The sequence below is a fragment of the Spermophilus citellus genome (genome assembly GCF_964194105.1).
Source record: "Spermophilus citellus genome assembly, chromosome: X".
Classification (NCBI taxonomy): Eukaryota; Metazoa; Chordata; class Mammalia; order Rodentia; family Sciuridae; genus Spermophilus; species Spermophilus citellus.
The window spans coordinates 65356301-65381338 of NC_138190.1; the positions used below are offsets into that span (position 1 = coordinate 65356301).

Here is a 25038-nt window from a genome sequence, read left to right on the forward strand (position 1 = left end):
GAAAGCTTGTCCTCTGTAAATGACTTACAGATAATATTCAGTCTCCAAGCATTGTATATGCCTGTATTGTCCACTGAACTGAAAGTACAAGAAAGTGAGAAGGAAAAGGTTCAAGAACCAAATGATCATATTAGAAGATTTTACCTCAAATTACAACCTTGCTATATGTGTAATTTTATTTACCAGGGCTGTATGCATAGTGGAAAAGTTCTTATATGGAATATGTAGTCCTTCTAGACATTTAGAAAGGCTTTTAAAAGTAGGAGGAGGAGTAGTAATAGAACAAATTATTTGTAAAGATTTTTTTTTTAAAAAAAAACTTCCAACAGTAGTACTCTCTGTTGTTTATGGGATTCAGGATGATGTTTGTCATTTTCTTTAACCTTTTCTGTGTTTTCCAAATTTTCTATAATGAGCAAGTCTGTTTTATACCCAAGGAGAAGTTATTGGAAAAAAAAAACACGAAAAAACAGAGATCATAGGATCTGCCTGACCTGCCTTTCCAATATAATCGAGAAAGGCTGGACAGAGAATATTGGGGGTAGGTTCCAGGAAATCTCCTTGAGATGCAAATCCCAGACCCAGATATAAAATATTTCTTCAAGACAATAGACTTGTTTAAATTGTAGTTGTTTTTCAAAAGCCAAGGGTGGGAGGAAAGAATGGTCTTATTACAGTGGAGCAATACTGCCACCAAAAGAAAAATATTGAAGAAACCTTCATGATCAGAGGTGAAAGGAATGAAAGAAAGTAAAGGAGAAGAAAGGGAAATTTTATATGTATACTGATTTCCTCCTTTTGCCTGTCCCTCACTAAGTTTTATAAGAGAACCAGTCTCTTCAGTAGTCACTATTAAGCTACTGATTGATTATGGCTGGTCTTATCTTGAGCCATTTGACTGGCTAGAAAGAGGGGTAGATCTCTTGAGATTCTGAAAGTTCTTCCTAAAGAAAACAAAAAACCTTGACAGGAGGGATGGGATGATAGCATATGCTAAACAAACATGCCAGGATCAAAACCTTTGGGTGGATTACCAAACAGTAGTTTTCAAATTGTACTTTATGGAGTGCCAGGGATTCACTAGAAGTGGTTAGGGAAACTCATTTTAACCAGAGTAACCCACTTTGGCTACTTTATGTATTGAATTTCCACAGGTAATTATCTTGGAAGAATAAGACAATATCAACCCCGACCCCAAGATGGCAGCACCCTGCGAAGTGGATGTGGCAGCCTCCTGTGAAAGTGATGGCCAGGGCAGGGGTTTTGGATCCTGGCTGGACGGATGGTTGGAGGTGCTGGGAGTGGACCAAGCCATTTATGGTGCCTACATCCTTGGTGTCCTGCAGGAGGAGGAGGAGGAAGAGAAGCTGGACGCTCTGCAGGGTATCCTGTGTGCTTTTCTGGAAGAAGATTCCCTCCGTAATATCTGCAAGGAGATTGTGGAACGGTGGTCTGAAACTCAGAATGTTGTCACCAAAGTGAAAAAAGATGAGGTACAGGCCATTACTATCCTCATTGAGAAGCAGGCACAGATTGTAGTGAAGCCCAGGGTAGTGTCAGAAGAGGAAAAACAGAGAAAAGCTGCCCTGCTGGCCCATTATGCTGATGTAACAGATGAAGAAGATGAAGCATCTGAAAAGTATGATTCAGGTGCCACCATGATGAACATTAGTTCTGACAAATCTCTGTTTCGAAACACCAATGTAGAAGATGTCCTCAAAGCTCAGAAATTGGAGCGAGACTCACTTTGGGATGAATCCCAAAGGAAGAAGGAACAGGACAAGCTACAGAAGGAGAAAGACAAACTAGCCAAGCAGGAACGCAAGGAAAAGAAAAAGACACAGAGAAGGGCACGAAAGTGATAACCCTGACCTGTTTAACTCTTTCTCCACATCAAGAACTTGATCAAAGGGAAAACTGATTTTGCATTATGTGTATTTAAGAGAAATGGGAGAATATTGCATAGTGATTTCCCAAAGCATTTCCACTTTTGTTTGCATGGTCAAAAGGAAAGTCACAATCACTTCTAATAGCAAAATTTGCCTTCTTTTGGTGGTGTGGGTGACCAGATTACTATAATTGATGTCTTTTAACAAAGAGCTGCACCGAGGCAATCTTTACATTTAATACAGAAATTTTGTGTTCCTTTGGCTCCTTTTTATTTTAATTTGTTATATATGACAGCAGAATGCATTAAAATTCGTATTACATATATAGAGCACAATTTTTCATATCTCTGATTATACACAAAGTAGAGTCACACCATTCATGTCTTCATACACGTACTTAGGGTAATGATGTCCATCATATTCCACCATCTTTCCTACCCCCATGGCCCCTCCCTTTCTCTCCCTCCCCTTTGCTCTATCTAGAGTTCATCTAATCCTCCCCCATCTACCCCTCCCAACCTCACCATGAATCAGCCTCTTTATATCAGAGAAAACATTCAGCATTTGTTTTTTGGGGATTGGCTAACTCCACTTAGCATTATATTCTCCAACTCCATCCATTTACCTGCAAATGCCATGATTTTATTCTACTCTTTTGTTGAGTAATATTCCATTGTGTATATATACCACATTTTTCTTCATCCATTCATCTACTGAAGGACATCTAGGTTGGTTCCACAGTTTAGTTATTGTGAAATGTGCTGCTATTAACATTGACATGGCTGTGCCCCTGTAGTATGCTGGTTTTAAGTCTTTGGGTATAAACCGAGGAGTGGGATAACTGGGTCAAATAATGGTTCCATTCCCAGTGTTCCAACAATTCTCCATACTGCTTTCCATATTGGCTGCACCAACTTACAGTCCCACCAGCAATGAATGCGTGTGCCTTTTCCCCCACATCTTCTTTTGGCTCCTTTTTTTTAAATAAAATGTCTTCTCTTGCTTTGAATAAGTTTTCCATGGATAAATACCAGGATTCAAAAAGCAGTTAGAGTTTTTAACTAGAAGAAACATGACCATTCCTCTGAAAAGTGGAAATACAAACTACTTCAGAGGTGATATTTACTCCTGAATATAGTATTGTTCTATGGCTGATATATAAAGTTAATGAGGAAGCCACGTTGGGGTGGTGCACACCTTTAATCCCTGCTCCTGGGAAGGTTGAGGCAGGGGGGTAACAATTTTGAGACCAGCTTGAGCAAGTTAAACTAGTCTCAAAAAGGCCTAGGGACTTAGCTTAGTGATAGAGCACCACTGGGATCAATCCCCAGTGCTGCCAAAAAAACTAAAAGCTAATGAGGAAACCTATCTGGATCCAGATTTTATGTTACATGACAGCAAACAAGAAAAGTGGGAAGAAATTATTTGGAGTGTGTTCAGGATATGAGATCTTTTTTAAAGAACATTTCAACCTATGGGAGAAAAGATGTTTTGAAATAAAATAGTTAGATTTATCCTTTTCTAGGCTGTGACACAAGGATGTGTCAGTATTAAGTGCAACTGATTATTAAGCTAGATTCATTTTTTATAATCATGAATTCTCTTGAGTGCCAGGAGGAATTTTGTTCCAATTTTTCCTAAACATGAATATTAAGATCTAGTAATTACTGGTTTAGAGACACTGGGAAAATTAACTCTTTTAAAGAAACATGGGGCTAGGGCTGGGGCTCAGCAGTTACACACTTGCCTGGCATGTGTGAGGCACTGGGTTCGATTCTCAGCACCACATATACATAAGAAGAAACACTGGAAATCTTGCTAACAAAGATACATAAGAGTGTACATCATAGTTGCTTAACCAATTTATTGAATGAGTGAATGAATGAATGAATGAATGAATGACCGAACAAACTGCCTGGGAGAGTCAAAAGTGAGCAGGAACTCTTCATTTCTACCTTTTTCACATGCCACATTGAATTTAAATAAGGCCCTTCTCTACTTGACTTCAGGCAATAGTAGACTGTCAGGCTAAAAAGAGCAATTTCTCTGACAAGACAAAGTAGATATTTTTATACTAGGAGTCAGCAAACTACCAACTGCAGGGCAAATTTGGCCATCTCTTTTTGTATGGTACAAACTAAAAATGTTTTTTGTTTTACATTTTTAAGCAGTTATAAGAAAAGAAACACATGATAAAGACCATATTGTGGCCTGTAAAACCTACTACCTAGCTCCTTAGAGATGGTTTAATGACCTTTGTTTTATATCACTAACTAGGAGATTAACAAAAACTTTCACCATTTTGCAGAAGGTTGAAAATAAAAATCCATGGTTAAGGAAAAGAAAATATATCACCTCTTCATAAAGTCCTGTAACCAGGCATTACAAAAAATTGTTTTTAAATAAAATAAGTCACCAAAAAAAAAAAAAACTTGCCAAAACCATGGCCTAGAGCATCACCTAGCTTTTGGTGCTTGATTTAATGTTTATAGAATCATTGTGGATGGAAGTTTCAGTCAGATTTGTTGGAATAGGACTAGAACATTTGCTCCCCTCATTTGTCCATTTCCCCAGAATTAGATGAAATCAGGATGCCTCTAGATTCATTCACCTTTTGAAATTCACTGTATGTTGTAGAGTAATCTAAAAGTGAGAGGTTGGTTCTCATGATTGACTATACAAGGTTTCTTAAATTTTTAAGTGGCATGTGTCACTTCCACTTGGATTCTATAGGCCATGGTAGTCATAAAGCCAATCCTGATATCCATGGGGCTGGAACATAAGCCTTTCCTAGTGAGGGGCCCCAAAGGGGGCAAGTATTTCAAGCAGTAATACAATTTATATGAATTCTTTTTTTATTGTTGGTTGTTCAAAACATTACATAGTTCTTGACATATCATATTTCACATTTTGATTCAAGTTGGTTATGAACTCCCATTTTTACCCCGTATACAGATTGCAGAATCATATCAGTTACACTTCCATTGATTTACATATTGCCATACTAGTGTCTGTTGTATTCTACTGCCTTTCCTATCCTCTACTATCCCCCCTCCCCTCCCCTCCCCTCCCCTCCCCTCTTCTCTCTCTACCCCCTCTACTGTAATTCATTTCTCCCCCTTGTATTATTTTTCCCTTTCCCCTCACTTCCTCTTGTATGTAATTTTGTATAACCATGAGGGTCTCCTTCCATTTCCATGCAATTCCCCTTCCCTCTCGCTTTCCCTCCCACCTCTTATCCCTGTTTAATGTTAATCTTCTTCTCATGCTCTTCGTCCCTACTCTGTTCTTAGTTACTCTCCTTATATCAAAGAAGACATTTGGCATTTGTTTTTTAGGGATTGGCTGGCTTCACTTAGCATAATCTGCTCTAATGCCATCCATTTCCCTCCAAATTCTATGATTTTGTCATTTTTTAATGCAGAGTAATACTCCATTGTGTATAGATGCCACATTTTTTTTATCCATTCATCTATTGAAGGGCATCTAGGTTGGTTCCACAGTCTTGCTATTGTGAATTATGCTGCTATGAACATCGACGTAGCAGTGTCCCTGTAGCATGCTCTTTTTAGGTCTTTAGGGAATAGACCGAGAAGGGGAATAGCTGGGTCAAATGGTGGTTCCATTCCCAGCTTTCCAAGAAATCTCCATACTGCTTTCCAAATTGGCTGCACCAATTTGCAGTCCCACTAACAATGAGCAACTGTATCCTTTTCCCCACATCCTCGCCAGCACTTGTTGTTTGACTTCCTAATGGCTGCCAATCTTACTGGAGTGACATGGTATCTTAGGGTGGTTTTGATTTGCATTTCTCTGACTGCTAGCGATGCTGAGCATTTTTTCATGTGCTTGTTGATTGATAGTATGTCTTCCTCTGAGAATTGTCTGTTCAGGTCCTTGGCCCACCTGTTGATTGGGTTATTTGTTATCTTATTGTCTAATTTTTTGAGTTCTTTGTATACTCTGGATATTAGGGCTCTATCTGAAGTGTGAGGAGTGAAGATTTGTTCCCAGGACGTAGGCTCCCTATTTACCTCTCTTATTGTTTCTTTTGCTGAGAAAAAACTTTTTAGTTTGAGTAAGTCCCATTTGTTGATTCTGGTTATTAACTCTTGTGCTATGAGTGTCCTATTGAAGAATTTGGGGCCCGACCCCACAGTATGTAGATCGTAGCCAACTTTTTCTTCTATCAGACGCTGTGTCTCTGATTTGATATCAAGCTCATTGATCCATTTTGAGTTAACTTTTGTGCATGGCGAGAGAAAGGGATTCAGTTTTATTTTGATGCATATGGATTTCCAGTTTTCCCAGCACCATTTGTTGAAGATGCTATCCTTCCTCCATTGCATGCTTTTAGCCCCTTTATCAAATATAAGATAGTTGTAGTTTTGTGGATTGGTTTCTGTGTCCTCTATTCTGTACCATTGGTCCACCTGCCTGTTTTGGTACCAGTAGAATGATGTTTTTGTTATTATTGCTCTGTAGTATAGTTTGAAGTCTGGTATTGCTATACCGCATGATTCACACTTCCTGCTTAGCATTGTTTTTGCTATTCTGGGTCTTTTGTTTTTCCATATGAATTTCATGATTGCTTTATCTATTTCTACAAGAAATGCCGTTGGGATTTTGATTGGCATTGCATTAAACCTATAGAGAACTTTTGGTAATATCGCCATTTTGATGATGTTAGTTCTGCCTATCCATGAACAGGGTATATTTTTCAATCTTCTAAGATCTTCTATTTCTCTCTTTAGGGTTCTGTAGTTTTCATTGTATAAGTCTTTCACCTCTTTTGTTAGGTTGATTCCCAAGTATTTTATTTTTTTTGAGGATATTATGAATGGAGTGTTTTTCCTCATTTCCATTTCAGAGGATTTGTCGCTGATATACAGAAATGCCTTTGATTTATGCGTGTTGATTTTATATCCTGCCACTTTGCTAAATTCATTTATTAGCTCTAATAGTTTCTTTGTAGACCCTTTTGGGTCTGCTAGGTATAGAATTATGTCATCTGCAAATAGTGATAATTTAAGTTCTTCTTTTCCTATTTTTATGCCTTTAATTTCTTTCATCGGTCTAATTGCTCTGGCCAGTGTTTCGAGAACTATGTTGAACAGAAGTGGTGAGAGAGGGCATCCCTGTCTTGTTCCAGATTTTAGAGGGAATGCCTTCAATTTTTCTCCATTCAGAATGATGCTAGCCTGAGGCTTAGCATAGATTGCTTTTACAATGTTGAGGTATATTCCTGTTATCCCTAGTTTTTCTAGAGTTTTGAACATAAAAGGATGCTGTACTTTGTCGAATGCTTTTTCTGCATCTATTGAGATGATCATATGGTTCTTAATTTTAAGTCTATTGATGTGGTGAATAACATTTATTGATTTCCGTATATTGAACCAGCCTTGCATCCCAGGGATGAATCCTACTTGATCATGATGCACAATTTTTTTGATATGTTTTTGAATCCGATTCACCAGAATTTTATTGAGGATTTTTGCATCTAGGTTCATTAGAGATATTGGTCTGTAGTTTTCTTTCTTTGAAGTGTCTTTGTCTGGTTTAGGAATCAGGGTGATGTTGGCCTCGTAGAATGAATTTGGAAGTACTCCCTCTTTTTCTATTTCCTGAAATAGCTTGAAAAGTATTGGTATTAGTTCCTCTCCAAAGATTTTGTAAAACTCTGCTGTATACCCATCCAGTCCTGGGCTTTTCTTACTTGGTAGTCTTTTGATGGTTTCTTCTATTTCTTCAATTGATATTGGTCTGTTTAGGTTGTCTATGTCCTCCTGACTCAATCTGGGCAGATCATATGACTTAAGAAATTTATCGATGCCTTCACTATGTTCTATTTTATTGGAGTATAAGGATTCAAAATAATTTCTGATTATCTTCTGTATTTCTGAAGTGTCTGTTGTGATGTTGCCTTTTTCATCCCATATGCTAGTAATTTGAGTTCTCTCTCTTCTTCTCTTTGTTAGCATGGCTAAGGGTCTGTCAATTTTATTTATTTTTTCAAAGAACCAACTTTTAGTTTTGTCAATTTTTTCAATTGTTTCTTTTGTTTCGATTTCATTAATTTCAGCTCTGATTTTAATTATTTCTTGCCTTCTACTTCTTTTGCTGTTGTTTTGCTCTTCTTTTTCTAGGATTTTGAGATGAAGTATGAGATCATTTATTTGTTGGTTTTTTCTTTTTTTAAGGAATGAACTCCAAGCAATGAATTTTCCTCTTAGAACTGCTTTCATAGTGTCCCATAGATTCCGATATGTTGTGTCTGTGTTTTCATTTATCTCTAAGAATTTTTTAATTTCCTCCTTGATGTCTTCTATAACCCATTGATCATTCAGTAACCTATTGTTCATTCTCCAAGTGATGCATGATTTTTCCTTCCTTCTTTTATCGTTGATTTTCAGTTTCATTCCATTATGATCAGATAAGATGCATGGTATTATCTCTACTCCTTTATATTGTCTAAGAGTTGCCCTGTGACATAATATATGATCTATTTTTGAGAAGGATCCATGTGCCGCTGAGAAAAAAGTGTAACTGCTTGATGTTGGGTGGTATATTCTATATATGTCAATTAAGTCTAGGTTATTAATTGTGTTATTGAGTTCTACAGTTTCCTTATTCAACTTTTGTTTGGAAGATCTGTCCAGTGATGAGAGAGGTGTGTTGAAGTCTCCCATGATTATTGTATGGTGGTCTATTAGACTCTTGAACTTGAGAAGAGTTTGCTTGATGAACATAGCTGCACCGTTGTTTGGGGCATATATATTTATGATTGTTATGTCTTGTTGGTGTATGGTTCCCTTGAGCAGTATGTAGTGTCCCTGTTTATCCGTTTTGATTAACTTTGGCTTGAAATCTATTTTATTTGATATGAGTATGGACACTCCTGCTTGTTTCCGAAGTCCATATGAGTGATACGATTTTTCCCAACCTTTCACCTTCAGTCTATGTATATCTTTTCCTATCAAATGCGTCTCCTGTAGGCAGCATATTGTTGGGTCTTGTTTTGTGATCCATTCTACTAGCCTGTGTCTCTTAATTGGTGAGTTTAAGCCATTAACATTTAGGGTTATTATTGAGATATGGTTTGTTCTTCCAGCCATATTTGTTTATTTATGTTACTAAACATGGTTTGTTTTCCTCTTTGATTATTTTCCCCCCTTTACTGTCCTACCTCCCACTGTTGGTTTTCATTGTTGTTTTCCATTTCCTCTTCCTGAAATATTTTGCCAAGGATGTTTTGAAGAGATGGTTTTCTAGCTGCAAATTCTTTTAACTTTTGTTTATCGTGGAAGGTTTTAATTTCATCTTCCATCCTGAAGCTTAATTTCGCTGGATACACGATTCTTGGTTGGAACCCATTTTCTTTCAGAGTTTGAAATATGTTATTCCAGGATCTTCTAGCTTTCAGAGTCTGTGTTGAAAGATCAGCTGTTATCCTGATTGGTTTACCCCTAAATGTAATCTGCTTCCTTTCTCTTGTAGCTTTTAAAATTCTCTCCTTATTCTGTATGCTGGGCATCTTCATTATAATGTGTCTAGGTGTGGATCTCTTATGATTTTGCACATTCGACGTCCTGTAGGCTTCTAGGATTTGGGATTCTGTGTCATTCTTCAAGTCTGGGAAGTTTTCTCGTATTATTTCATTGAATAGATTGCTCATTCCTTTGGTTTGGACCTCTATACCTTCCTTTATCCCAATGACTCTTAAGTTTGGTCTCTTTATGTTGCCCCATATTTCTTGAATGTTCTGCTCATGGTTCCTTAACAGTCTTGCTGAGCTGTCTATGTTCTTTTCAAGTTGAAATACTTTGTCTTCATTGTCTGATGTTCTATCTTCTAAGTGTTCTACTCTGCTGGTAGTATTCTCAATTGAGTTTTTAAGTTGGTTTATTGCTTCTTGCATTTCTAGGATTTCTGTTTGTTTGTTTTTTATTACCTCTATCTCCCTGTATAGTTGATCTTTTGCTTCTTGGATTTGTTTATGTAATTCATTGTCGAAGTGATCTTTCATTGACTGATTTTGCTGTCTAATGTCTTCCTTGAGACTCCAGATCATCTGAAGCGTGTATATCCTGAATTCTTTATCTGAAATTCCATCTGCTGCAGCTATTACCTCTTCTAAAGTTGAGTTGACCTGCATTGCTTGTGGTCCTTTCTTTCCTTGTCATTTCATACTGCTCGCATTTCTTTCTGCTTGGTGAAACTGTTGTGTTTTTGAAATTTTCCCCCTATATATTTATATTACTCTTGTATAGTTGAAAAGTCTCCCTTGCAGGGCAGGCAGCGGCTGTGCTCCTCCTCCAGTTGGTGTGACGTGTCTACCACGCCCGTGGACCCCTGGGGCTATTCTGCCGGTCGGTCGCAGGTCTGCCTACCTTGCAGGCGTGGGCGACGGTTCTGCTCTACCCCTATTCCAATTGGTGTGACATAACTACCACGCCGGCGGGCCACTGGGCCTGTTCAGGGTGCGGGCAGCGGCTCTGCTCTGCCCCTACTCCAATTGGTGGGACGTGTCTAGCACGCCGGCAGGCCTCTGGGCCTGTTCCGGGCGCAGGCGGCAGCTCTGCTCTGCCCCTACTCCAATTGGTGTGGCGTGTCTACCACGCCGGCAGGCCTCTGGGCCTGTCCCGCTGGTCGGTCGCAGGTCTGCCTACCTTGCGGGCTCAGGCAGCGGCTCTGCTCGGCCCCTACTGCAGTTGGGGTGAAGTGATACCACGCCGGCGGGTCGCTAGGCTTGTTCCGGGCACGGGTGGTGGCCCTGCTCTGCCCCTACTCCAATTGGTGTGACGTGTCTACCACGCTGGCAGGCCGCTGGGCCCGTTCCGCCGATCAGCCGGTGGTCTGCCTACCTTGCGGGCTCAGGCGGCAGCTCTGCTCAGCCCCCACTGCAGTTGGAGTGAAGTGATACCACGCCGGCGGGTCGCTGGGGCTGTTCCGGATGCGGGCTGCAGCTCTGCTCTGCCCCTCTGGCCCCCACAGCACTCAGCAGGATCCGGACCGAGAAGCAGTCTCCGCGGGTTCCTCAGCCCTGGGTCAGAGCAGCTCCGGGAGCCAGAACTCGGCCGCTCTGGGCTCCGTGCATGCTCTGATAGGAGCAGGCTCCAAGAAGCAGCCTCCGCGGGCTCCTTAGCCCTGGGCCAGAGCAGTTCCGGGAGCCAGAATTTGGCCGCCCCGGGCTCCATGTATGTTCTGATAGGAGCAGGCCCCAAGAAGCAGTTTCCGTGGGTCCTTCAGCCCTGGGCCAGAGCAGTTCTGGGAGCCAGAACCCGGCCGCTCTGGGCTCTGTGCATGCTCTGATAGGAGCAGGCTCCAAGGAGCAGGCTCCAAGAAGTAGCCTCCGCGGGCTCCTTAGCCCTGGGCCAGAGCAGTTCCGGGAGCCAGAATTCGGCCGCCCCGGGCTCCATGTATGTTCTGATAGGAGCAGGCCCCAAGAAGCAGTTTCCACGGGTTCTTTAGCACTGTGCCTGAGTAATTTGTCTGTGAGACGCAGGCGAATGGCAGCCTGAAATTACCTGTTCTATGGTAGAATGAGCTGCGATCAGTAGAAAACAGGGATGATGACGTCAACTCTCCAAGATGGTGGCCGCTGGCTTCCTCTGTGGTCTGACCGGTGGAGAACTGAACTGGACTGCTTCCTTCCCCCGTCTCAAACCCAGAATTCAGCACTGTGTACCGTGATTGCACAGCTGGCAGGAGCCCACAGAATCCGCAGCGCTGTATCTTTGTGTTGCTATATCTTGCTTCCCAGCGCGTGCCGCAGATTCTAGCCGCGGGGCGATTTGCTGAATAAGCGGCATGACCTTCCGTGCGGACAAATCGCTCACATTTGAGCCCCTGTAGCTGATCCTCGTGCGATGAAAATCCTTCCACTAGGTTTTGGAACACCCCAGTTTTGCTAGAAATTCCTAACAAGATAGTTTTTAGCTGTTCTAACTCATCATTCTTCCAAACAGTGACGCGGTACACGGGAGTGATGCACTCCCTTCGCCGCCATCTTCCCCCTCCTTCTGAATTCTTTAGAAAATAGAAAAGGAACGTAGCACTCAAAACATTTAAAATTCTCAATTTCACTATTAGCCAAATGCAAATCAAATCAATCATCTGTTGGGTTGAAGTTGAACAAAAAAATTAATGGATAACTATCCAGTAGGAGTTAGAATGGAGTGAAATGAACAAAATTTTAAACACGGGATTTTATTTTTTCCATATTTTTATTGATGCATTATAGTTATATATAATGGTGGGATTAGTTGTTAAATATTCATACATGCACACAATATAACAATATAATTTGGCCAGTCTCATTCCCCAGTATTTTCTCTTTGCCTCCTCCTTCATCCTCCCCCTGATCCCTTTTCTCTACTATACTGATCTCCTTTTGATTTTCACCTCCCCCACACACACCTTCCTTTTCTGTTTTCCTCTCTAGCTTCCACATATGAGAGAAAAAATATGTGCATTGACCTAAGTTTGGCTTATTTTTCTTGACATAATTTTTTAAACTTCCAACCATTTTTCATGTAAATGACATATTCTTTATGGCTTAATACAACTTCATTGTGTATATACTACATTTCTTTATCCATTCATCCATTGATGGACACCTTGGCTAATTCCATAGTTTGCTATTGCACACACTGTTTTTAGTAATGTAAATTGGAATTTTGGGAGCATAATTTGATTGCACCTATAATTTTTTTAAAATTTTCATATATTTATGCAAACAGTTTTATTTTTCTGGATCTATCCCACATACCTGTCTGCTAGTACCTAGTGTTAACAATGACAGGTATATGAAGCCAGTCTAGTTTTCATATCCTTCAGTCCATGTTTCCCTATTCCTCACTTTGGACATTTTTAGAAGTTTCTACTTAGACTTGCTCCGAAATTTCACTACAATACACCATATTGTAGGATCTTTTCACACTTATCCCAGGTACCACTCAATGGGCCACTTCAGTTTGGGCTATCTGATGGTTGTCTTTGCTTGTTTGTATTTTTTTTCTTCCTGCAAGGTATCTATTGGCTATCTTAAATTGTTTCTCAATCTCTCATGTTTATTGTCACAATTGCCCTATGCATGCTTTCTCATATTCTCTCTCTCTGTGTCTCTCTCTCTGTCTCTCTGTCTCTCTGTCTCTCTCTCTCCCTCCCTCCCTCCCTCCCTCCCTCCCTCCCTCCCTCCCTCCCTCTCTCCTCTGTTTTCCAGGAGATTTTACTTATGACTAACATTATAGGACTTTGGAAATATGTGGATAAAGATACAGAGACAGAGACAAGTAGTGTGAAAAAAGTGAAGAAAAACAATGATATTATTAGCTTCTTTTTATTTATTTGTCTTATACTCGACAGTAGAAAGCTATTCAATTTATTGTACACAAATCGAGCAGAATTTTTCACTTCTCTGGTTGTGCATGAAGTAGAGTCACACCATTCGTTCAATCATACATGTACCTAGGGTAATGATGTCCATCTTATTCCACCATTTTTCCTACCTCTTTACTGCCTCCCTCCCTCCCCTTTGGTATTAGCTTCTTTTAATTAAGCTGAACTATACAAATTTGGTGAGATTCAGCCTTTTAAATTGAAACATGGTAGTTTCATATTGTTCACATGATACATAATATACAAATGAGACAGAACAAGATATAAGAACTAAAAATAGTATAGTAAATAATACTTGGAGGAGGAAAGTAACCTAAATTCTCAGTTTTCATAAAAGCCAATAGAGCAGCTTATAATAATCAAAAGAGGGTGTTGAAAACCTCCTGGTAACCTGAATGCATCACTGAGACTGCATATTTTCTTATGTCTTTGAGACTCAGGGGCAACACATTCTAGCCTTAGTGGTGAACGGATTGCTTTCACTAATACTACCCCACATTGAGCAGCATAGCATGGAGCAAGACTCTATTTATACTGGAGTAAGAAAGGGTGGTAAGCACAGGACTTTGCCTTAGAAGTGCCAAGTTAGCAAAAGCTAGCAATGGGGAGATCCTAATGGTGCCTATGCCCTGAGCAGTCCCACAGATAAATCCTCTGAAACAGCCCTAATGTTGGGCAGAGCACACAACCCCAGTCTATTTGACCTCTATTACAGTTAGCATCACCTGTGGCTGGTTGCAGTGGTCTAGGGCCGTTAAGTCCACCTTGGCAGTAGATAGCCAGTGAGGGTGTGGGCCTTGGTTTTACCCAGCGCTATGCTAGTCTTGGCAGGCTGTGAGTTCAGGGTGTGATGCAGCATTGCAGTTTTTGTAACCACAGTGTGGCATAGGAAACTGGGGCTGGTTCCTTCATGAGATACTGTCCAGAGCCAGTAAGAATTCCATAGTGCTTGACTAAAGGTTGGTGACTGTGGATGAGGCATTTGGACCTATCTCAGTCCCAAGAAGAGGCTTGTAGGGATGAACTATCTTTGTAGGGTTCTCACCCAATTCATGCTGAGCACACCTACTATATATTTGGGGAAAACCTGGGTGTGGATTGCCCTCTAGTGCTAAAACAATAACAACACACCAACAGAGGACTCATGGCAAACCTGAATTAATCCAGTGCTGAAATAGCAGAAGTGAATACAAGCTCAGAGAAAATAAGCAGCCCGTTTGAATTTCTGGAAAGACAGGCACAAACAAAGCCATATTATAAAGACTATAATAAATACCTAATCCTTCGATGTGCAGATGACTTTCCACACCAATAAGCATCAAGAACTTCTAGGGAACCATGACCTGATATAAAGGTCAGCATAGCATGGAGCAAGACTGACCACATAGGAACCAGTAAGGGGCAATTCTTAGAAAATGTAAAAGAGATGTTTTTTTAAAACTAAATGAACTTTAAAAGAACACAGAGAAATAATTAAATACTACAACAGAGAAACTTGACACAGAGATGAAAGCAATTTTAAAAATCATGAAACTCCTTGAGCTAAGAAATATTAAGGAAAATTAAAAATGAGAATTATTTTTAATTTATTTCTTACATGACAATAGTAGAGTGCATTACATACATAATTATCCATTCACAGCACAATTTTTCATAACTCTGTATAGAGTATGTTCATGCCAAATTATGCCATTATACATGAGCTCTCATTTTTTTGCATTACAATTCTTAATACACCTTTATACCACAAAAAATGAGAATTATTAATAGCACAATAGATCAAACAAAAGAGGGAGGTATCTCCATACTACTTGAAGTTGGGGGAAGGGTGATTCAATCAACTCTTTCCTTCTTCAATGTGTCTTTTATACTAAAACCAGGAATTATGTTCTCTTACCTGGCTTCCTTAGTTCTTGTGAAGGTAGTTTAGTGCATTGACAGCTGTTCAAATTGCTATGTCTTTAGAGATGATCACCACAAGATCTTAGCTACCACATTGCTCCATCTCCTGGAGTCATTATACTGCTATCTTTAAAGAAACAACTTTATTCTTCAGTCTTTCATTTACCTATCAGTTTTTTCTTTAGAAAAGCATTCCAGAAATTATATAATTACTGATTTTTGAGAATACAAGGTACATAATTTTAAATGATGATGTTTTCCTTAAGGCTTTACCCTTCCACATTGTTTTTAGCATTTAAGCAGTAATTTCTAGGTATAGAATCAATTTATAAATGAATTATCCATGGAAATAATGGAATTTAGGAGTTCCTGTTATGGTTTAGATCTGGAATGCCCCCAAAGGCTCATGTATTGAAGGCTTGGTTCATAATTCAGCAATTTTCAGAGACAGGGCTGTTGGTAAGTGACTGGATCATAAGGGCTCTTACCTCATCAATAGATTAGTCTATTGGTAGATTCATAGCTAATGGCATTATTGGTAGGTGGTGGAAACTTCAGGAGGTAGATCCTAGTTGGAGCAAGTGGGCCCATAGAGGCATGTCCTTATAGGATACATTTTGTCCCTTATCTCTTCCTATCTATCTTTGCTTCCTGATTGCTAGGAGGTAAGCAGCTTTGCTCCACCACATCCCTCCCCACCACAATGTTCTGCCTCACCACAGACCTAGAAAAAAATGGAACCAAGGGAGCATGAATTAAAACCTCTGAAATCACAAGCCAACATAAATCTTTCCTCCTTTAAGTTGTTTTTCTCAGGTATTTTTGAAACAGTGACTAAAAGCTGAGCACATTTTCCCTGCTATTATTGCCTCTGGGTTACTGTATTATCCCTCTTCCTGCTTTTCTGACTCACTGGCCATGCTTTTATAAATAATCCCTTTATTAAATTTGGCTCTATATTTTCCATTGAGAACCTGACTGATAAATAACAGGGCACCCTCGCATGCATGTGCATGCACACGCACCACATATACCTAACACAACTACCCCACAAGTCCCATCATAGACACACTATGACACTTAAATAAATAGCATCAAATCATGGAACAGAATTTTGTACAGATGGGGACAAAGATTTTTGAGATCTTTGAGGGGAAATTATTAAGAAATCAATGAATCAATGAGAGGTAGAATAAAAACCAGGGACTAAGTAATAAATGGAGTACATTTAATATCATGTTTGTATGTTAGACTTAACTTTGTGAATGGTCATTTTTATATGTCATTGGTATATGTGTTGGATTACATACATATATATAGAAAGTTTTTCTAATACATTACCATAATCAAAAGCTGAATTTAAATACAATATAACACATATAGGTAAGATAAAGGGTTATTTTTCTTATATTCAAAAACCTTATATAAACTGATTAAACTAACATAAGCAGCATAAATCAACATTTGGCAGCAGTTTGTAATGTTATTGTAGTCAATTGTTGATCTTTTCCAATATGTCTTAACAGTTTTTAAATTTTTCTTCTTTTAGTTGTAGATGGACACATTTTATTTATTTTATGTGATGCTGACGATCAAACCCAGTGCCTCAAATATGCTAGGCAAGAGCTGTACCTCTGAGCCACAGCCATAGCCCCTGTTTTAACACTTTTTAAGAAAAAAGATTCCTAAGAAATGATCATGAATATTTTTTCATGTAATTAACTATAAAATATTTATTTTATACCTTGAATTTTTATGTTTACAATTTTATCCTATTTGAAATACATATTTGTGTATCACATAAAGAAAGGTTGCATTTTTTACTCAAATGGAAAGTCATTTGTTCTGTTTTCAAAACTCATGCTACCATTTTGAAGGGAAAGTTACTTGGATTGCAAGTCCTAGGTCTTTGGTGTACTGGATTTCATTACATAGGGAATAACAATTTACTATAATCAAAGACTATTTTCTATTAATGTGAGGTTTTCAGGTTTTTAAGGGTATGAATTTGTGTCTGTTTCAATGACTCAAAAAGTAGGGTTGGGCTATCTGTTGTAGGAATAGGGCTCCTCCAGACATGGTCCTGTACCACAATGTTGATTTGTATGAGAGTTTGAATTTAAGTGGAAACCAGTGCTCTCTGACCAATGTCCTGTTCCAAGAAAATACCAAGTTTTCATGAGTTTCCAATGTCCCAAATCTTCGTGGAAAATCCCATCACCAGCGAAGTTCTCTTTGCTTCCAGCATCCTATAGACTTTATAAAGAAAATCTGTTTTACTAAAACATATATATAATTCTAATGATAATATTTCTTTTAAAACATTTATGATTTTAAAAAGTTCTTTCAAGATTATTTTGCCAAAATGGTGAAATAGGATTTTTTAGAGCATGTCATGGAAACATCAATTTAAACAACTATTCACGCATGAAAGTACTTTCATAGGAGCTAAGAACATCAGATAGCACAGAAGTAGGAAAAGATGTATTGAAAAGGATAGGGGGAAATTATGAATGTAATGCACTCATCTATTGTGATGTATGTAAGAAATAATTTTTTTAACTGTCAAAGCAGATCTCATTTAATGAGAAAACAAACACAGCTAATATAATGTACAGGAGCCAATCAGGGTAAAGGTCAGCAGGGTGGGGACAATTTACATCTACACCCATCCTACAGGCAAGTAATGGGACACATGAGCTGTCCTTGAGGGCAGAAGGGTTCTGAGCCTATCCTAGAGGTGGTCCGATTCTTCATCACAACCCATGGCAACGCCTTCTGACTAATTGTTAGGTGCTCTCTTAGCCACCTGTGGCCCCAGGACTGGGAAGCGAGTAGCAGCCAGCAAGTTAGGTTTCCTCTTTTCTGATGCAACATGCCCCACGTTACATCATGCCCTACATCTCCCCCATTTTGTTTTATTTGCAGGTGTTTGCCTTACTCGAGAGTGTGCCTGTCTTAGGTTGTCCCCCTCTGGGGATCTTACCTGTCATTGACTACCACTCTGGCTCTTCAGGCAGTTCACCTGCAAGGTCGGCAGACCCAAGGGGAAGCTTTAAGGAAGGGAGATGGCTATTGCCTATGAAGGAAACCTTTTTGCTCCCGGCTTACACCTGCATGTCCTGATAGAGGCCATGACCAACCTCATAGGGTCATAATTTTTTAAAAAGGATAGGAAAGTCTGTTTTACATTACCTGCACCACCCCTTCCTCAATACTAGGTAGCAGAGCATGGAGAGAGACAACCCCACATGGCGAGGAGAGACAAGTGAACAAACTCCAAATCTGGCACACTCCAGATTGTTATTTCTGAAATCAGCACACATTCAATTCTCAAAAACATGCAAAATCTCAAAGGAAATGAATTAAAATAATCTGCCCTTATACTTATTGTTAGTTGATCATTTTTTTGCTGGATAAAAGAATAGAAAGCTTTTCTGTGAAACTCTCTTGGAAGCACAGCATTGAAAAGTCTCTTCATTTCATTTTAACAATGGAAGATACTACAAAGACATTTGCAACATCATCATAGTCATATGTTTTCCTTAATACTTTGTCTGTTATTCGTATGCCAGAAATACTTTGCAGGCCCAGTTTTAAGGACAGTAGTGTTAGGGTAAAGCAGAGAGACGACTTTGTGGGCAGCTTTCCAAGATACCTTCCTGAATTTCCACACCAACGAACAGAAGGTGTATCACACATTTTCAAAACCAATTTCATTTTCTTATCACTACAGTTTGTTATCTTGCAGGTAATATGAAAAGGCTCTTCCATAATTACAGTTTCTGGGATTTTCTCTAAAGACAGCTTTATGTTTCCATAAAATGGAGCCTCTCTTTCAAGCTGGATTGTCTGTAGTATTGCCATTTCACCCAGATTTCTTTTCCATAATATATCTAATTTTCCCATATCCATTAGTCCCCTAATAGTACTAGCTTTCTCTGAATATTCTGGTTTCAGCTGAAGGTGGTATAAGTACTGGCGTCCTTCTGTTGATTGCAAAAATGTCCTTGTTCCAAAGGTACACTCATCTTCTCCTCCCTGGTTAACAGTATTTAATTCTACTCCAGTGTACATTTCAGATGGCTCTAAGGAAACCTTTTGTATAAACACAGTTGAAGGTGACATATTCTGAATCTGGACTTCAAGAAATAAGTCACCCATTTCTGAATTGTAAAACTTGGTTTCAATGTCCAATGGTGAGGAGAGAGAAAATAAGCAGATTTTATTAAAAAACATTCTCTCTCCACAGTAAGTTGAATGAATAGACACTGAAGCCACAGGGACAGCTCTTCAACATCCATTACTTGGTCATGAATGACATCATCAATAGAGTTGGCCCCAAGTTCTACCACTGTAGCCATGGAGACTAAAAGATGTAAGTGCTGAGTGCTCGTCTGAAGATCAGGGTTTTCAGTATTGTCTTTACAACTTAATTGCTATCACCAAGAATTCTCATATAACTCTAATTTTTATCTCTTCCTCGGAAATGTAGTTCTGAGGATTTGTGGTGATGTCAATCTTTCCCTCAAATCTTCACAATTCTGGTGGGAATCTACTTTTCATGAGCTGGTTAGAGAAATTAGCAGACATGTCTCTGTCTTCACAAGTGAATGGAGAGTTGATGAACAATTATGCTTAGTAGACAGCATCACTGAGTGTCAGAAAGATTTCCTGTCTGGGTTGATTCCTTTCCATTTTGACTACAATTTTCCTCATTGTTTTAAAATATATCCAGGATTCATTTTAATCAGATAGAGTAAGGTGACAGACACTGATATAAGTGCCTTGGAAAGAAGAGTTTATTACTTACAAAGGAAAAAGGACACAGTGCACTTCAGAGGACCACATGAGGAAATATTAGGGTTGATCTGGAGGCAGAAGAAACCAGGGGCAAGTAGAAGCACAAGTCATTATTATGGTTTCTGTGGGTAAGGCAAGGCAGGACAGGGAGACATAGGACTGACTAGTTTGAATAACATCAGCGGGCTCAGAGCTATAGAAACTGCCCCTAGATACCTAGTGCCTGGCCCTGGAGTAATAACAAGGCAAAGGAATAGTGGCTTAACCTGCAAGAGCTTAGTAAAGGACAGAGTTGATAGCTATGGACCCTGAATTTGTTGGTCTGCATATGACAGGTACACTTGCGAGGGAGTTGTTTTCTGTATCTAGGAATCAGCTAGCTCTTGGATGGGTAGTCTCTTTGGCAGACCAGCAAGGCCCTGAGTAATCAAAGAATCATCAAATACAATAACAAAACACAATATACTTACTCACTCTGGTGACTGGCAATAGGATGAGGTATAGGGAGGCTCAGAACAAAGCAAGCAGGATTTTGCACAGAAGAAAGGACTCAGCCTCAAAATAACTCTCATGTCAATCAAAATAATTCCTATATCAGGGTCTGACCTGAGAAGTAGAACCAGTAGGAGATAGATAATAGATAGACTGATAGATAGATAGATAGATTTTTATTACAGGGAATTGACCTACACAATTGAGGGAACTACTTAAACAGTCCCTATAATGCTGTCTCAATGGATGGAGCTTCACATATTTACAGAATGGGTCACCTTTCTACCTGATTATCAAAATCTTCCTTTACTTAGATTGCCCTTTGGTGAGCATTCACACAGGACACTAGTATCTTCACATTCTGTGATGATGTGGAGATTTCTATCCTCATATTTTTTCACCAGGCCTCTTCAACTCCTATTTTCCAATCATGTTTTATCCAAATCCTGGGCCTTTCAGACAAACTACTGGCCACAGTCCATAGATTGTTTTAGACTCTTACCTCTGGCCATTTCTCCTTCCAGTAAAAGTAAACAAGCAAGTAAGTGCAGTGTTTGAAGTTTTATGCATTAAGAAAATGCAGTCCATTTACTGCTGCCCCCTTAGGGCTGCCCCAAAGTTGATTGCTACTGCTATGACTGTTGGGTCATGCATTTGGGATGCTTCTTCATACACTGTAGAATATTCTTGAGCCTCATCTTGTTTAATGCTGCTGTGTACATCCAACTTTATAGCTGTATGGCTTGAATCACAAGACACTTTGGCTCATGGTTGCACATTCAGTCTCTACTCAGGCCCAATAGCAATCCAAAAGTTGTTTTTCACAAGAAGAGTAATTTTCTGCAGAGGATGGAGAGTATTTTCCCCAAAGCCTAAGGTTCTGCATGTGATTCACTGTTGTGGTCCCCAAGCAGCATATTTACATGCCACTGACTCTTTAGACATCATGGAATCTGCTGAATTAAGTGGCCCAGCAGCTTTCATGGCATCCTGGACCTCTTGCAGAGGCTTCAATTGTTCTGGACTTAAATCAAATTAAAGTAGTCAATATCACAATAAACAGTATTTCTACAAACTAGAAATGGGTATTGGCAAATTGAAACAAAAATCTATCCCAGATTTCTAGTTTCTGGTGTGGCTTGTAAGGAGCTTAGACGTTGTCATCCTGTTTTAACAACAAACAAAAGCTGAACAAACTGAAAAATACTTTTTATATCCAACGAGAGAATTGAGACCATAAAGCAATAGGTATGTGCAAGTCTGAGAGTTAAAAATGCTAGTCCTGCACAATCATAGAGGAACCTGTATTCCTTTGTGAGTTTTATCTCCAGGATTTCTACCACATTGTCAAACTAAAGATAGAAAAAAATATTCAATCTGGTAGGGTGTTATGGTTTAAATATGAAATGACCCCAAAGTTCATGTGTGAAGCAATGCAAGGAAGTTCAGAGGTGAAATGATTGGATTATGAGAGCCTTAACATGATCACTGTACTAATCAACTTGAATGGATTAACTGGGTAGTAATTATAGGCAGGTGGGGTGTAGCTGGAGAAGGTAAGTCACTGGGGGTGTACCTTTGTGGTTTATATTTTATAAAATATATAGTTTATATTTACTGTGTATATGGAAAGTTTTTCTATCATTTTAGTTTTAACTTAAATTAGAGTCTAATCCATATCTTACAACAATCCGAAGGTCTGCATTATTAATATTTTGTTGAGGATTTTTGCAGAGAGTTCATTGTTTTGTCTCAAGCTAGTGAACCTCTTTCTTTGCTTCCTGATGGCCATGTCCTGAGCTGCTTTCCTCTGTCATGCCCTTCTGCCATCATGTTCTACCTCAACTCAGGTCAAGAGCTATAGAGTCAGCAACCATGGACTGAACCTCTGAAGTCATGAGTCAAAATAAACTTTTCCTCCTCTAAGTTGTCTTGGTCACAGCAGTGCAAAGCTGCCTAAAATGGGGTGAAGAGATATACATGTCCCACAGCATTCTGTTGTTTATTTTTATTTTTAAATTAACAAGTGTATAGATGTATTTTCATACATGATACATTGTAAAGTGGCTAAATAAAGACATTTTACAGATATATTACCTCACAAACTTAATTTTGTGATGAAAACACTGAATGTCTATTCTCTTAGCAATTTTCAAGTATATAATATGTTGCTATTAACTAGAGTCATCATAATTTACAATATTCTTCAACTTTTTCCTCTTTTTTAATTAAAATTTTGTGTCCTTGGACCAACATCTCCCCAATCCTCCCACCCCAGGCTCTTGGTAACCACCATTCTTTCTGCTTCTATGAGTTTGACTTCTATATTCCATATATAAGGGAGATAATGCAATATTTGTCTTTCTGTGTCCAGCTTATTTCACTTAACAGATGTATCCATCTTCTTGCAAATGACAAGACTTCCTTCTTTTTCAAGACTGAATAGTATTCCATTGTGTGTATGTACCACACTTTATTTATTCATTTGCTGATGAACACTTAGAATCATTAAATATCTTAGTTACTGTGAATAATGCTGTAATGAAAATGAATTTGCACATATCTATTCAACATACTGATTTTAGTTTGTTTGAATACATATGGAAAAGTGGCATTTCTAGATCATGTAATGATTGTTTAATTTTTTGAGGAAACTCCATACTGTAGTCCATAGTGATGAACCAATTTACATTTCCACCAGAAATGTATAAGGATTCTCTGTTCTTCATATCCTCACTAATATATGATTTGCAAACATTTTCTTTCATTGTGTAAGTTCTCTCATCACTCTATTGATACTTTCCGTGGCTGTGCAGAAGCTTTTAAGTTTGATATAATCTCATTTGTCTATTTTTGCTTTAAGTACCTGTGTTTTGGGGGTCATACCTAAAATAATCATTGCCCAAACTAATGTCATAGAACTTTTCTTCTGTTTCCTTTTAGTAGTTTTAAAGTTTCATGTGTTATATTTACTTATTCTTAAATGATTTTAAATGAGGTCTGAGAGGAAGTACTAATTTTATTCTGCATGTGGATATCCAGGTTTCTCAATATCATCTATTGAATATAATTTTCCCCTGTTGTGTGTTCTTGAGAACATTGTAAAAAATTGACTATAAATGTGTGGGTTTATTTCTGGGCTATCAATTCTGTTCCATTGGTTTATGTGTTTATTTTCATTCCAGTACTATACAATTTTGATTATTATAGCTTTGAATTATTTTGGGGGGGTACAAGGGATTAAACCCAGGGGTGCTTAATCACTGAGACACATCCTCAGCCCCCACTTTTTTGAGACAGGCTAAGTTGCTGAGGCTGGCTTTGAACTTGTGATCCTCCTGCCTCAACCTCCTGAGCCACTTGGATTACAGGTTTACACCATAGTACTTGGTTTGAGGTAGATTTTTGAAATGAGATAGTGTGGTGCCTCTGGTTGTGTTCTTTTTGCATAAGATTGTTTTGACTATTCAGGGACTATTGTGGTTCTATGTGAATTTTAAGTTTGTTTTTCTTATTTCTGTGAAATACCATGAGAATTTCAATGACACTCACAATCAATCTGTATATTGCTTTGGGGAATATACACATTAACAATATTAAACTTTCCAGTTTATGATATAGGAGTTGTTTTATTTATTTGTGTTTCTTCAATTTTTTCATCAGTGCTTTATAGTTTATAGCATAAAGACCATTCACCTCCTTGGTTAAACTTATTCCTAAGTACCTTTTGATGTTATTGTAAGTGTAATTGTTTTCTTGATTTCTCTTTGGGAGAGTTCATTGTTTTTGTACAGAAACACAACTGCTATTGCAAGTTGATTTTGAATCCTACAATTTCAGTAAATTCATTTCCTTTTTAGTAGGGTTTTTTTTTTTGTTTTGTTTTGTTTTTTGTTTTGTTTTGTTTTGTTTTTGGTGGAGTTGTTAGGATTCTCCATGTATAAGTTCATGTCATCAGCAAAGGGAAAATTTCACTTCTGTGTTTGTGGTTTGCTTGAATTATACTTCTTTCACTTGCCTAAATTCTCTGGATAGGGTTTCTAGAACTATGAAGACTAGAGGTAGCAAGGATGGATATTCTTGTTTCTCATTTTAGAGGAAAAGATTACAACTATTTACAACTGAGTATGATTATTAGCTATGGGATTGCCATATATAGCTCTTAGTGTGTTAAGGAACATTCCTTCTATACCAATTTGTTGAGAATTTTTATTATAAAAGAATGTGAAATTTTGTCAAATACTTTTTCTTCATCCATTGAGATGCTTATATTTTTATCCTCCATTCTCATTAATTGATCTGCCTATTTAGAATCATCCTTGCATCCCTGGGATAAATACTGCTTGGTGAAATGTGATATTAAATTTAGTTCATTTTTATTTTGTTGAGGATTGTTGCATCTATGTTCATCAAAGATATTATGATATTGGCCTATTTCTGCTTCCTTGTTTGATTTTGGTGTCAGGGCAATGCTGGCCTTGTCAAATGATTTTGGAAGTATAATCTTTCTTCTAATATTTTGGAAGAATTTGACAAGTATTCCTACTAGTTC

At 38.5% G+C, this 25038-nt stretch overlaps 1 protein-coding gene across 1 annotated transcript; it reads left to right on the forward strand.

The window, feature by feature from the left end:
* Positions 1–1193: 1193 nt before the first annotated feature.
* Positions 1194–1862, forward strand: LOC308639260 (coiled-coil domain-containing protein 43-like; the record flags this gene model as incomplete). The annotated part of the gene is made up of 1 exon (XM_081277468.1): positions 1194–1862. Exon 1 carries the CDS (start codon positions 1200–1202, stop codon positions 1860–1862), a length of 663 nt encoding a protein of 220 aa, XP_081133594.1. The 5' UTR covers positions 1194–1199.
* Between the last annotated feature and the right edge of the window lie 23176 nt (positions 1863–25038).